Raw genomic sequence first — 12,523 nt, 5'->3', positions numbered from 1 at the left:
CGTTATCCAGAGTGGGCGGGGCGTGCAGGATTATTTTAGAATTTTTAAAAAATCCTGCTCTGGCAACCAATAGGAACGAGCAGAGCTTCGTCTTCGTGGGGCGGGGATGAATGGAAACGGGGCGGGCGCGAGCTCCGCTTTCTTCCTCACTCCCTGATTGGCTGTAGGGAAGTCAGGAGCAATTTCACCTTAAAGGGATAGCGGCACGGAATTTGACGGAGAGCGAGTTTGCTCAGAGTAAGCGGGGTAGGGGATCGGGGGCCAGGCGGGACAGGGCAGGGTCGAAACTATGCTTTCTGTCACCCAGGTCAAAGACCCAGTTTGGCACCCCACGCCTCCCCGGATGCGTGTTTGCGTACATACACATACAAACAAACGAACACCTCCCCCAACACATTTATTCATAAAGGGCATAAAAAGCAGGTAATATATAATTTGAATACAAAGGAATCCTAAGAAGTATTATGACTGTATGACCAAAGGGAAAATGAGCATCTCTTCCAGTAAAAGCAAATTGTTTGTCAAAAGTAGAACTTCCATGTGCAGCAATTGTCTATCTGTGGTCAGGTTTTTAATTGGATTTATTTGGTCACAGGATCATTAAAAGACTATATTTCCATAAGGTCATCCAAGACCCTCTGGTTTGCTTTCAAAATGTTTTCGCTCCCCTCTTTGAGGCTTTTTTCCATCCACCCCTTGTGCAAACCCTTTCAATGAGTTTTGACGTGTAAATTACTCCCGAGTAAGCTTCAAAAAGATTCATTTCAATTTTATTTTTGTTTTATTACAAATTTTAGGAAATGATAATTTTGTAGTCATTTTAGGTTCCATGTAAGGTGAAAGAGGGACGCAGGTGGCGCTGTGGGTTAAACCACAGAGCCTAGGACTTGCCAATCAGAATGCTGGCTCCCATGTCCAATAAAGCGAGATGAGCGCCACAACCCCAGAGTCGGCCACGACTGGATGTAATGGTCAGGGATCCTTTACCTTTCAGGTGAAATAAATGCTTTTTGCGAGTCTAAAGTAGAAAGTGCCCTTCCATTACAATGCTAATGCAGCCAGGCTGAACAGAGCTTGCGAGGCAACTGCCTTGGGCAGGAAAAATGCTCACACACCCCTTACTTTTCTGTGTGTAGATCATGTTTTACAGTGGTACCTCGGATTAAGAACTTAATTTTTCCGTTGGTCTGTTCGTAACCTGAAACTGTTCTTAACCTGAAGTACCACTTTAGCTAATGGGGCCTCCCGCTGCCATCGCACCGCCACCGCACGATTTCTGTTCTCATCCTGAAGCAAAGTTCTTAACCTGAGGTACTATTTCTGGGTTAGCGGAGTCTGTAACCTGAAGCGTCTGTAACCTGAAGTGTCTGTAACCTGAGGTACCACTGTATTTAGTATTTAAAACACATTCAGCCTTAGTATTTAAAACACATTCAAAGTTCTGAAGGGATCATAGAATCATAGAATTGTGGAAGGGATCCCAAGGATCATCTAGTTCAGCTGTTTCTCTTACTCAGCTTCCCGCCCCTCCATCGTCCCTCCAGAATTTCTTTCTCACATATTAGGTTGTGTGGCTCGTGGCAGGCCAGGCCCTGTGGTAAGTGCCCACTGTTGCGGTGTGGCGCCCCCTCTTCCCCCCTAACTATGCCTCTGAGGCTGAGAGCCTCCATGGTGCCCTTCTGGAGGCTTCACCCAGGGCAGAAACCCTGGCTAGACACCCCACCCCATCCCACCTATGGCTCTGCAGAATGAGCCATGGTGTTTTCCCATTTGGATGTTTTTCCAGGAGAAAGTTGACAGAAAAAGCATTTCTCCCTATTTCTTAACACTGGAATTTGGGGACATCCAATGAAATGGAATGTTGGAAGATTCAGGACAGATCAAAGGAAGGACTTCTTTATGCAGTGCAGTGTTAAACTGTGAAACTTGCTTCCACAGGAGGCAATGATGGCCCCTAACTTGGATGGCTTGAAAAGAGCATTGGAAAAATACATGGAGGAGAGAAACTCTTTTTAATAGCTTCTAGATATCATGGTAAGTGTATGTGTGTGTGTGCCCCTCCGACCAGCAACCACTGCCAAATAAAGCTGACTAGTGCGCCTGTTCCTTTAAGTTTTAAATAGCAAATACAGTCATACCTCATATTACGTCTGCTTCATGTTATGTTCTTTCAGGTTACGTCCCGCAGCGACCCGGAAAGGGTTACTTCCGGGTTTCGCCACTTGCGCATGCGCAGAAGCGCAAAATGACGCCACACGCATGCGCAGAAGCGGCGAATCGCAACCCGTGCGTGTGCAGACGTGCCGCTGCAGGTTGCGCTCTTTTCATGTTGCGAATGGGCCTCCAGAACGGATCCCGTTCGCAACCAGAGGTAGAGGGTGAATCAGGACCACAACCCAGGAGTGGCTAAATCATTTCTCCTCCTGCTGATTCCCCAAAGAAAATTGATCTCCTGAGGCTATTCCTGGACACAGCACCCCTCCCTCCACTGCACCCAGTCCAAAAGCCCCTCCCCCAGACCTCTTATTTACATTTTTAATCTGAGACACCTTAGTTGCAAGTACTGTATGCAATTAACTTCATGTGCAGATTTGCCCTTTACAAGGAGCTATAAGCCCAGTGATGAGGTTCAATCAATCAGTTTATTACAGCCATAGACCAGCAATGATGAGATTCCTGACACCGCAGCTCTACAGTCCTGAGGTTGCATGTTTTCTTTCCTGGCTGATTTATGTAGCAGTGGCCTGGTCCACGCTTCTGTCACTGGAGAAGCATGACTAAGGAAATGCTGTATTGTAAACACAGTGAGAGGGATGACAAGTGCATCCCTCTCACTGTGTTTAAAACTCACTGTGGATGGCAATGTGACTTAGAATCATAAAATTGGAAGGTACCACCAAAGGTCATCCAGGCCAGCCCCCTGCAGGAATCACAGGGAAAACCCATCACAGATGGCCAGCCTGTAAAAGATATACATTTAATGTGCATGAAGTGCTCTGTTTGTGTGCATTGTGTATGAAACTTAGTGCAGCTTTGTACTTGCAGAATGCCTGTTTTGCAGGGAGCTGTATCAAGTGCAAAGGAAGTGGAGAAAGATGGTTGTGGAGCTTAAAGCTGTAACAAGAGTGGGATATTTGTTTCTTTGCTACTGATGTTAAATTGATGGCTTATCCCTGGGAGTCGGAAGCAGAAACATTTATCTCAACAATTACATCTGTGGGTGGCTAAAAACTTGATGACTTAAAGAAGAAGCATGAATCCCTTTGAATATGCTTGATAGTGAAAGATTCTGCGTGTTTCTTTTCTTTTTCTATTTCATTCTCATTCCTGTACTTCTACCTGTTAACTTACTCTGATAAAGACTCTGGGCATATTGCCAGTACAAGAGGTTTGGGCACTCTTCCAGCATGTATATCAATCTACCACAATTCTGTTTTAATGAATTATTTTCATGGTTTTAATAGATTTTTATGTGTATACATTCAGATTTAATTATACAGATGTCTAATTGTTTTTTTAATTATTCCCCTCCCCCACGTTTTTAGCTTTCTTATTTTTATCTGTAAGCCCTGTCAGGGAAAAAGGTGAGGTATGTATGAATAAATAAGAAAATAAATAAGTGTTCTATTTCCAGTCTGAAAGCTTGTTTTCATGCTTCCTTGCAATGTGACATTTTCCAAAAGTCCCTTTTCTTTATACAACCCAATTGTGGCATCACCTCCTGGGTGTGCGATGCTGGTACAGTGCCCACATTTAAAGAGGAACACATCAGAATTGTAAAAATAAACCTGGCTGCCCTTGTTCACTAGGCATGATCCCAAAGAGGGAGGGAGGGAGAAAATCAAGAGTGGAAGCTGTTCTGGCATCGTCCTTCCTGAGGGTTAAAAAGTAAACTCAGAAGTGCAGGATACAGAGGACTCGCTGTTTGTAGCTCAGCTTCTGGAAGGGATTCTGTGCAAATGAGTAAACACCTCTTTCTGTAGCCTGTTTTAAGCAACCACACATGGAATGGAATAGCTTGCTGATGCTGGAAATTGGAACATAGCAGGGAGCTTTGCTGTAACACACCAGCCTTGCCATTGGTCCATCTTGCTTCATAGGTCTCCTCCCCTGATTACGGCAATAGCCCATGAGGATTTCAGGCAGGGGGTATTCTCAGCCCTGCCTGGAGATGCTGCCGGGGCGGAACCTGGGACCTTCTGCATGCAAAGCAGGTGTTCTGCCCCTGAGCTACATAGGCCCTTTCCCAGGCCCACTGAGATTGCTCTCAAGGGAAGGATGGCAGCATAGAACACACAGACCTCCTCCTAGCCTCAGAGTTGCAGGGGATCGCCAGGGCAACCCCATCTCTGCTGCACCTAGGTTGGCAGGAGGGCTGGGTGCCAGAGGGCAATGGTGTCACTTGGACTGTCACGAGTGCAGATGCAGAAAGCTGGTGGTGACAATGATTTGCCCCTGCTGGTTCGGACCCTCTTACTCCAGTGTGTCATTCATTGGCAGAGCCAGGGGGCAGGCAGCAAAGCCATAGGGGTGTCTTTGCTAGTGGAGCCATGGGAGGGGTTGATTGCCAATCACCCACAACACCCTGGGCCAAGTGCCCCCATGTCCTTCAGCTCATCCTCCTCCCTTTCCACAAGACTGCAGCAAGCACATCGTTGTGAAGATCCCTGCTCTTGCCAGGCCTCCTCTGCTGATCTGGATTTGCCCAGGAGCCCAATGGGCAGATGACACTGGCAAAGGCAGTCCTGATGGCTTGGCGGGCTTGGCACCTCCCCTGTCCCCCCCCCCCTGCTTCTGAGAAGGAGGAGCATAGGCATCTACTCTGCCCTTGGCATTGGACAGAAGTCCCCCCTCCGGGGACAGGGGGCGGCAGTGAGAAGAGCTTAGCTGAAAATCTGATTAAAGCAGGAGTTTGAGGGCACTTCCTCTACTTTCCTTTTTTAACTCCAGCCCTTAAACTTTCTTCTTCGCCTCGGAGAGGGGAATGGCAAGCATTTGGATTAAGGGATTGCAGGGCTGTCTGCTTTAATTACAGCTGCCACCCGTGACTCTGGCGTCCTCTGCTGAACTCTTGCACAGAGTAGAAGGAAAAGGCCAGGTTTCCAAGGGTAAGTTAATGCGTGAGCCTGTTTCCTTGGTGCACCCATGTCTCCAGGCCCAGGGCTTACACATGACCAGGGGCACGGGAGCGGCTTTTCAACCGTGTATCGAGCATAACTGTCAAGTCCTTTCCCCGGGGGAGCTTAAAGCCTCCTTCTCTCTTGTTCAGGTGAGCTGAGCAAAGAGGCTCGAGGAGGCTGGATGGTCAGGATTTGTGCCAGGGTGTGCGGGAGATCACAGCCCTCCAGGGTCAAGCCTGGAAGTTCCCCAGAAACTCTGAAGTTGAGAGCAGGGAAGTGCAGAGGGAGGGGAAGAAGGAAGAAGGCTTCTCTGCTCCAATGCTACTCACTCTTTGTCCTCCTGTCAACTCATACCCAGTCACCAAATTCTAAGCACAACAAACACACACCCATTATCAAAGATGGTGAAGTTTCCTCCTTTGTTGCTGCCCAGATCCCCTGAAGCTTGAGAGTCTGTGCGGAAGCTGTGTCTGCCCAGCTCCCGTTAAAGCTGCCCACCTGGACCACCTTGTGCTGTTCTGTGCACTTTTGTCTCTACTGTTGCTCTTTGTGGGCCTTTCTGCCTCTTCTGCCCCACTTCTGCCTGCAGGTAAGCAGGCCCCCACGGTGCCCACCAGCAAAAATAGGCAATTTGGTACCAAATGCATCTCTCATTGCCCTCACCTCGACCAGCTCTTTTAACACATTCTTGGTGGAGAGAAATAAGGGCAAATGGAAGTGTGAAATATGAACAGTCTCCAGTAGCTTAAAGTGGGGTGGGGGAGCTTTTTGCTAGGAGCTTCCTGATAAAAACAGCATCTTCCTGTCCCAGCTTTTGGGGAGCTGCAGTACCTGAGTCTCTCCACTGGGTGGCACCCTATGCCCACATTGGCTGCAAGAGCTTTTCAGGTGAAAATGTGTGTGTGGTTTTCAATGGTGCCTTACACGAGGTACTCTCTCTCCCTGCTCCCCACATCTCCACCCCACTGCTACCCAAACTCTCACACTACCCTCCATTACTGCTTCTTCCACATCCTGGCAGGGTCTGGTTCTTGCCTTTCCCTGGAGGAACAGCAGCCACATTGACCAAGGGATCAGGGATGCTTGCTTCTGCTTCTGCTGCAACATCTGGAGGGTTATTGTGTTGCAGTAAGAAGAAACAAAGCAATTTGAAGCTGGTGTTCAGCAGGGTTTGTAGGCAGAGGAAGGGCTGGTGTTGCCTTCCTAGAGTGAGATGCAGTTACAGGGTGCTCAGGTAGCAGGCCACAGAGACGCCCCCCTAGCCCTGACACATGCATCTTACAGGGAACTCCCAACTTTGTGCTGTTTGGCCCAGTTCTTCCCTGAGAGCTAAGGGCAGAGTTGCACACAGTCTGAACTCCTGGAATTAAACTGAAAGCTTTGTGGACACTCTGTAGGTCAAGCCGACAACTCCTGCCCTCCTTGACCATGCTGGCTGATGGGGGCTGGAGTGCCCCTAAAGGGTCTTGTCTTCCAGAGAGGCACAGCCCCTGCTCCCCACAACTGGTGGGGCTGATGTAGCCCAGCCCGAGTGGGTGTTCAGCATGGCCCATGTGTGCTTCCTCCTCCTCTTCCTCCAGAGAGAGAAGGGGTTGTCTCAACTAAAGATAAGGGCCTGCTACTCTTTTCTGATCGGAGGCATCACTGCCCATTTAATGACACTTAATGACGTCTGATTTCCCAGATAAAAATGTATTTGTTTATAACGGGGCTCAGGGATCAAAGCTCAGGGATCAAAGCAGAGCTGTGTTGGCTTTTGCCCTTCCTGTTGCTGGGGAGGGGAAGAGAAGGTGCCCCCTCTCACTCAGGGATCCTTTGGTTGTGTTCCCTTGAACAGTGGCAACGTGGTTGGAGCCATCCTAGGCAGCAGCTGCTTGGACTCTGCTCCTTGCTTGGAGCGGAGTGGGGCAACATGTAGAAGACCCAGAAGAGAGATGTTTAACTTGTCTGGTGTGCCATCTTGGAATTCTCCTGGATCCTCAACTGTTCCTGCAATCCCAGACAATGACCCCCATTCCAGACACTCCAAGCCAGCCTAGTGCAAAGTTCCTTGATGGAAGGGAGAGCAGGGAAGGAGAGCAGAGCAGAGAGAGAGATCAAGAGAGAGAGAGAGATCTAAAAGGCTATTCTTAGCAGCCCAGGTGGGTGAATGTCGCCAGGTAGCTTTTGCCGCTGCTGATCTGCCCCCTTCCTTCCACCCACCTCACCTCTTATGAGATGTTTCTGCCCTTCCAGCTCATTGATCACAGCCCCTCTCTCAGCACCATCCTGTTCCCTTCTGGCATGGCTAATATTTGGCTCCAGGCACTCCAGCCAAAACACTCTGATGGGCTGATGCTGCCTGTTGCCCAAAGTGGAGGGGGGGTGACGGTGGGCCAGAGAACAGCCCTTTCCCACCCACTCTCAGGAAGTGACTGGGGCCTTCTTGGACTCTGTTGTCAGCCTGGCTCCAAGGAGGACTTCCATGGCTAAGAGAGCACTGAGCACCACCCAGTCAGTCCCTGTGCTTTTTGCCTTCTGCTCAGGCTCAGAGTGATCCTGACTGGTGCCCAGGACTTGTCACACAAGAGCACGTTCCCATCATTGCAGAGGAATGGTGAAGCCTCCAGAGCACCAGTGATGCTGCTGCATGTGGGGGACCTTCCCACCGGCTGGAATATTTACATAGAATAATAGTTGTAAGGGACCCTGAGGATAATCTAGAGGACCATCTTCTCTGCTTTATCAGAAAGTCAGAAATGGCTGTAGCTTCATGGCAAGTGTGGACCTCTGCTGCCTGTCATTTCAGGCCACATTGAGTTAGGTGGCCTGTTAGTCTGACTCAGGAGAAGGCAGCTCCCTTCTCACTTCTGCCTGCAAAGGAATCTGACCTCAGCACAAGCCACGGGGCAGCCTTCTTCATACAGCACCTGAAGGCAGCAGGCCAGTGCTCAGGGTGAAGGTCAGGCGGGGTGGCACCTGCAGCTGCACCTGCTCAATTCCCATCAGCACCTGCCACTTCAGTCTGCCTGATGGCAGGGGTGGCCCTTTGTTGTAAGAGAGACAGAGGAGGGATGTCTTCCATGCCTTACACTCCCTAAGGGAGCATCTTGGCCACTGCTGTCTCTGCTTCAGGCAACATGGGCCACAAAGCCCCCTGGAGCCAGCTTTCAAGTCCCTGCTTAGCCATGGAACTCGCGGAGGTGGGGGGCACCTTAGTCCCATCACTCTCTTTCGTGTGAGACTGAAACACAAGCAATGAACATAAGAATGTAAGAAGAGCCTCCTTATCAGGCCAACGGCCCACTGGAGCACAGGAGCCCTCTCCCCTCCTGTGGTTTTCAGCAACTGGAATTCAGAAGCATTACTTATCCCATCCTCTTAAAGTAAGGTTATCAGATGTTTTCAATGAATCAGGGGACACTTTTCAACTTCAATGGATTTTGTATGGGGACTGATTTGTAAATCCGTGGACTGTCCCCAGGAAATGGGGATGTCTGGTAACCTTATTTTAAAGCCATCCACAGTGATGACCCTCACTGCCTCCTGTGGGAGGCAGTTCCATAGGTTAACTAAGAAGGACTTTCTTTTCTCTGTCTTGCATCTTCCAGCACTCAGCTTCCCTGGAGGCCAACCAGTCCTAGTGTTAGGAGATAGGAAGAGGCCAAGAGCAGCAAGTGACCCACCAACAACCACTTTCAAGCTGTCTCCCCTCTTGCCTCTTCCAGGAGCAGTGGAGGGGGAAGTCCCAGTCTTGCATAGGTCTATGCATTGTGGCAGGGACTCACCCTCTGCCCCAGTGGGATTCAAGCACCTTGGTCTCTGTTTACTCTGTTATGCCCCTATTATCTGGGGCATTCCGGAGGCAGCTTTGACTGTTATCAAGGTTGGTGCGGGAGTCATGGCAGTGAACTTCATGCCCCCTCACCTCCTTGCGATATTTTATGGTTGGGAATCTTTGAAATCTGCCGACTCCTTCTGTGTGTCATTAGGAAGCCTGGAAGGGAGAGGCCTTTGGGAAGTGGCTGGCTGCCTGGCATAGAGGGGTCACACAGTTCATGGCAGTGCCAGGCAATTGTTGCAAACTGCCTGCCCCCCGCCTGCTTCCTTTTGCAGCCAGTGTGCACAATGGTTCATAAAAAGCAACGAATTTAAGTAGAATACCAGTAGCCGCAACAGATAATACCAGCGCAATGCAACATTTGATAGTTTGCCAATTAGCAGTTCATTGTAAAGCGTATCATACATTCAAAGCACATGGCTTTCCCCCAAAGAATTCAGGGAACTGTGATGTACTGCTCAGTGCTGCAATTCCCAGCACCCTGAACAAACCACAGTTCCCAGAATTCTCTGGGGGGGAAGCTGTTTGCTTTGAGTGTATGGTGCATGCACCGTCCGCTGCACTTCTTGACAAGTCTGACCACCGTTAAGTTTACTGATGATTTTATCTGCTGCTCTAGACCTTGGCAAGGCTTATTACTAAATGCCAGAGGCATAAGCTAGAGGCTGGCGAAACTGGCAACTGGTGGTGGTGGTGGGGGAAATGCAGACCCAAAAAATCACCGTTGGAGATTGACTGGGAGAGATCCTGCAACAACTGGCAGGAGAGGAGAGGAGAGAAAGTGCTTTCAGGATATGAGTCTATCCTGCTGGGAGATCTGAGAGTAAACCCTATTAAACTCCATGGGGCTTCTTTCTGAGTAGGCTTGCAGAGGATTGCGTCGTTGGCATTGCTGATGCAACGCTTTACAAGCCTTGCCCAATATATAGGTCGAGGTGCACAGGGGCGGGTTGTTACTTTGCAAGTATTTTGGACTGATTCTCACTGGAAAACTTGCTTTCAGAAAATAAACCGCACCCCAAAATAGTTCAGCTAGCAAAGGACTCTGCTTGTGCAATTGTCTACAAGGCTTGCCAGATTTTCAAGTACTTGGGCCACCTAAACTCTAGTAATTTCTAATGTGGCTACTGTGGTAAAGGTCCCCCCCCCCATGGGGGGCACCGATACCCCTCTTTGCCAAGGACACAAAGGACTCCAGGAACACCTCTTCCAGTCAGTGTAGGCAGTACTAAGTTTGATGTACTAAGGGTTTGACATTCCCTGTCCCAAGTGGCAGAGGTGGGGGTTGAATGCGATGAGCTCTGGCATAGGTGCCAACTCCATGGGGTCCTGGTCCATTTGGCTCCCCAATAAAATATTTAGGGATGCTGCCCCTTCAGTATTTTCTGCAAATTGATGCCTCCCTTCCTTGGGCAGCCACCCCCCCCCCCCAGCCAGCCACTGCCCTCTTTTCCTGGCTTGTCCTCCTCCAATATTTTGTTCAAATTGGCACCTATGAGCTCTGAGCAGCTGGCTAGCCTTGCACCCATACTCTTCCGTGGGAGATTCCAGGAGGTCCCAGGAGGCCTGGTTTTCATGCACCTCCCTATCAAATTGGGCCCTGAATGTGCGTGTGTGTGTGTTCAGTTCTGAACTCTACTCCTCCCTGCCACCACCCAAAGCCTCAAGTCCCCCCTGGGCCCCCCTTCGTGTCCTGGTTTTTGCTCCCTCCTCTTGCCCCATTGATCCAGTGTTGCCTGTCCTGACACTGATGCTTCTTTTAAGCTCACAGACCAGGGCTCTCTGGCCCAACCACAAGGACTGGCACTTTTGCTGCCCCAAATCAGAAGCACCCAATCAGCCAGTCTCTCTCCTGTCAGGTTCTTTATTGTGGAGCCAGCCCCTCTGCCAAGGCCACGCTGCACCCACCCACCTACCCGCGGATGAGAGGCACAGCTCTTCAAAGGCAGAAGCCCAAATGGATGACGTGAGATCTTGCTATGAGCACGCTGTGGTCCTCTTCAAAATACTCCAACAAGGAAGGCATTCTTCCCACTTCATGGGCAGCCTAGTCTGGCAACGAGTGGCTGTGATATGTGTCGGAGAACAGCTGCTAAGCACCGCAAGGGCCCATCCGAGGCAGCCTCAGCCCCATACACCGCGTGACCTGGTATTTGGTTTTCTGTTGCGCCATCATTAGTCCCGGGCGAACTTCCCCTGGTTCCTGACGCCAGCAGCCATGCAGGTCCCAAGAGGCAAAACGTTTCCCTCTCCCACAACTTTCCAAGTTCCCTAGGTATCCCTCAGGTACAGTGTCCTCTGCGGGGGCATCCAAGACCCCACAGATCCACATACATTTGGGAGACGGCCACTGAGTTTTTGGCAGGTGCCGTAGCCATGTCCTCATCTGCTCCATGTTCAGCACCAGCAACTTGATGCTTCAGAGATGTGGACTACGGACACCTTGCTTGGTTCTTCAGGGTGCAGAGAGGCTTTTCCCAAAGAAGATTCAGCTCTGAGTTCCTCTAAGAGGCTGCAGCTATCAGGCCGTTTGCAAGCTGCACCCATGAGAAGTGCCTCTGGTGAGTTTGGGAGGAAATAGGTCCTTAAGGAAGAAGCTGTGTCCAGGGAAGAACAGCAAGGGTGGGAAAGATGAGCCCAACTGCCTGCCTCCTTACCTGGCCGGTTCATCCACGCGGGCAACAGGATCCTTGCCCAGGGGCTCCCAGGAAGGTGTGCAGCACCCCATCACCCTTAGACGTAGCCTGTCAGGTTATAAGCGTTGAACTCGCTCTTAGCCTTTGGAGAGGTAGCTGGCACTGGTTGGCTCCTGCCCACCATGGTTCGAGAACGGTAAGGGCTGTAATAGGCAGCATGTGGGTCTCGGGGTGGGCAGGAAGCGCAGAGGATGAAGCCCCCAATGAGAGACACCAGGGAGGAGAGGACACCCAGGTACAGGGACTCCCCAAGCTCAAACTTCATGCTGTCAGGAACGATGGGGTTGTAGAAGTCACGGAGCACCACGTGGATGTTCCACACCACAGGGATGAAGCAGAGGAGCCCCCCGAGGACAAAGGCTACCCCACCTGCCACCGCCACCTTGTCCTTGGCCGGGGAGCCTTGCGAGAAGATGGTGCACCTCATCCCCACCACGCAGATGATGGAGGCCAGCAAGGAGACAGCGATGGAGGAAGACATCATCGCCTGGGCTGCCTGGATGTCAGTGGGCAGGTTGAGCAGTGAGCTGTAGATGTCACACTGGGTGATGCCTGTGCTGTAAGTGGCGCACTCCATCCAGAGGCCTTTGGAGAAGCCGACCGCTGTGACGATGCTGGAGCCGATGTAGGAGCTGGTCCTCCAGCTGGGCAGCAGGGTGGCCACGAAGGCACACAGCAAGCCCAAGAGCCCCAGGGCATAGCCCACCAGCTGGAGGCCCACAGAAACCATTTCCTCTCACTCTCTTGCTGGGAGCTGCCTTTTTTGTGCCTGCCTGGCCTTCGGTGAGAGGCTGGCGTTGGCTGCTGTCTCCTTAGTCTCTCTTCTGCTGCTGGGGCTGCCAGGAGGTCCGTGTCTGCTGGTCTTCTTGTGGGGGAGAAAAGGTTAT

The 12,523-nt window shown here is 50.7% G+C and overlaps 1 protein-coding gene and 1 long non-coding RNA gene across 2 annotated transcripts; one reads left to right on the top strand and one right to left on the bottom strand.

The window, feature by feature from the left end:
* The first annotated feature begins 116 nt into the window (after positions 1-116).
* Positions 117-3,562, top strand: LOC310669732. The gene is made up of 3 exons (XR_014507332.1): positions 117-237; positions 1,939-2,034; positions 3,062-3,562. It is a non-coding gene; the product is annotated as an uncharacterized lncRNA (long non-coding RNA).
* Positions 3,563-10,784: 7,222 nt separating this feature from the next.
* Positions 10,785-12,523, bottom strand: CLDN2 (claudin 2). Its single transcript, XM_083424093.1, has one exon. The coding sequence runs from the start codon at positions 12,364-12,366 to the stop codon at positions 11,674-11,676; it is 693 nt and encodes a 230-aa protein (XP_083280219.1). The 5' UTR covers positions 12,367-12,523; the 3' UTR covers positions 10,785-11,673.

Source organism: Podarcis tiliguerta, assembly GCF_965153285.1.
Source record: "Podarcis tiliguerta genome assembly, chromosome: Z".
Taxonomy (NCBI): domain Eukaryota; kingdom Metazoa; phylum Chordata; class Lepidosauria; order Squamata; family Lacertidae; genus Podarcis; species Podarcis tiliguerta.
Note: the sequence above shows the minus strand (reverse complement) of the source record. Positions and strands in the feature narration are given on the sequence as shown.

Excerpts from the sequence above, each read along its gene's own strand:
- CLDN2 (XM_083424093.1), bottom strand. The coding sequence starts at position 12,366 with ATGGTTTCTGTGGGCCTCCAGCTGGTGGGCTATGCCCTGGGGCTCTTG.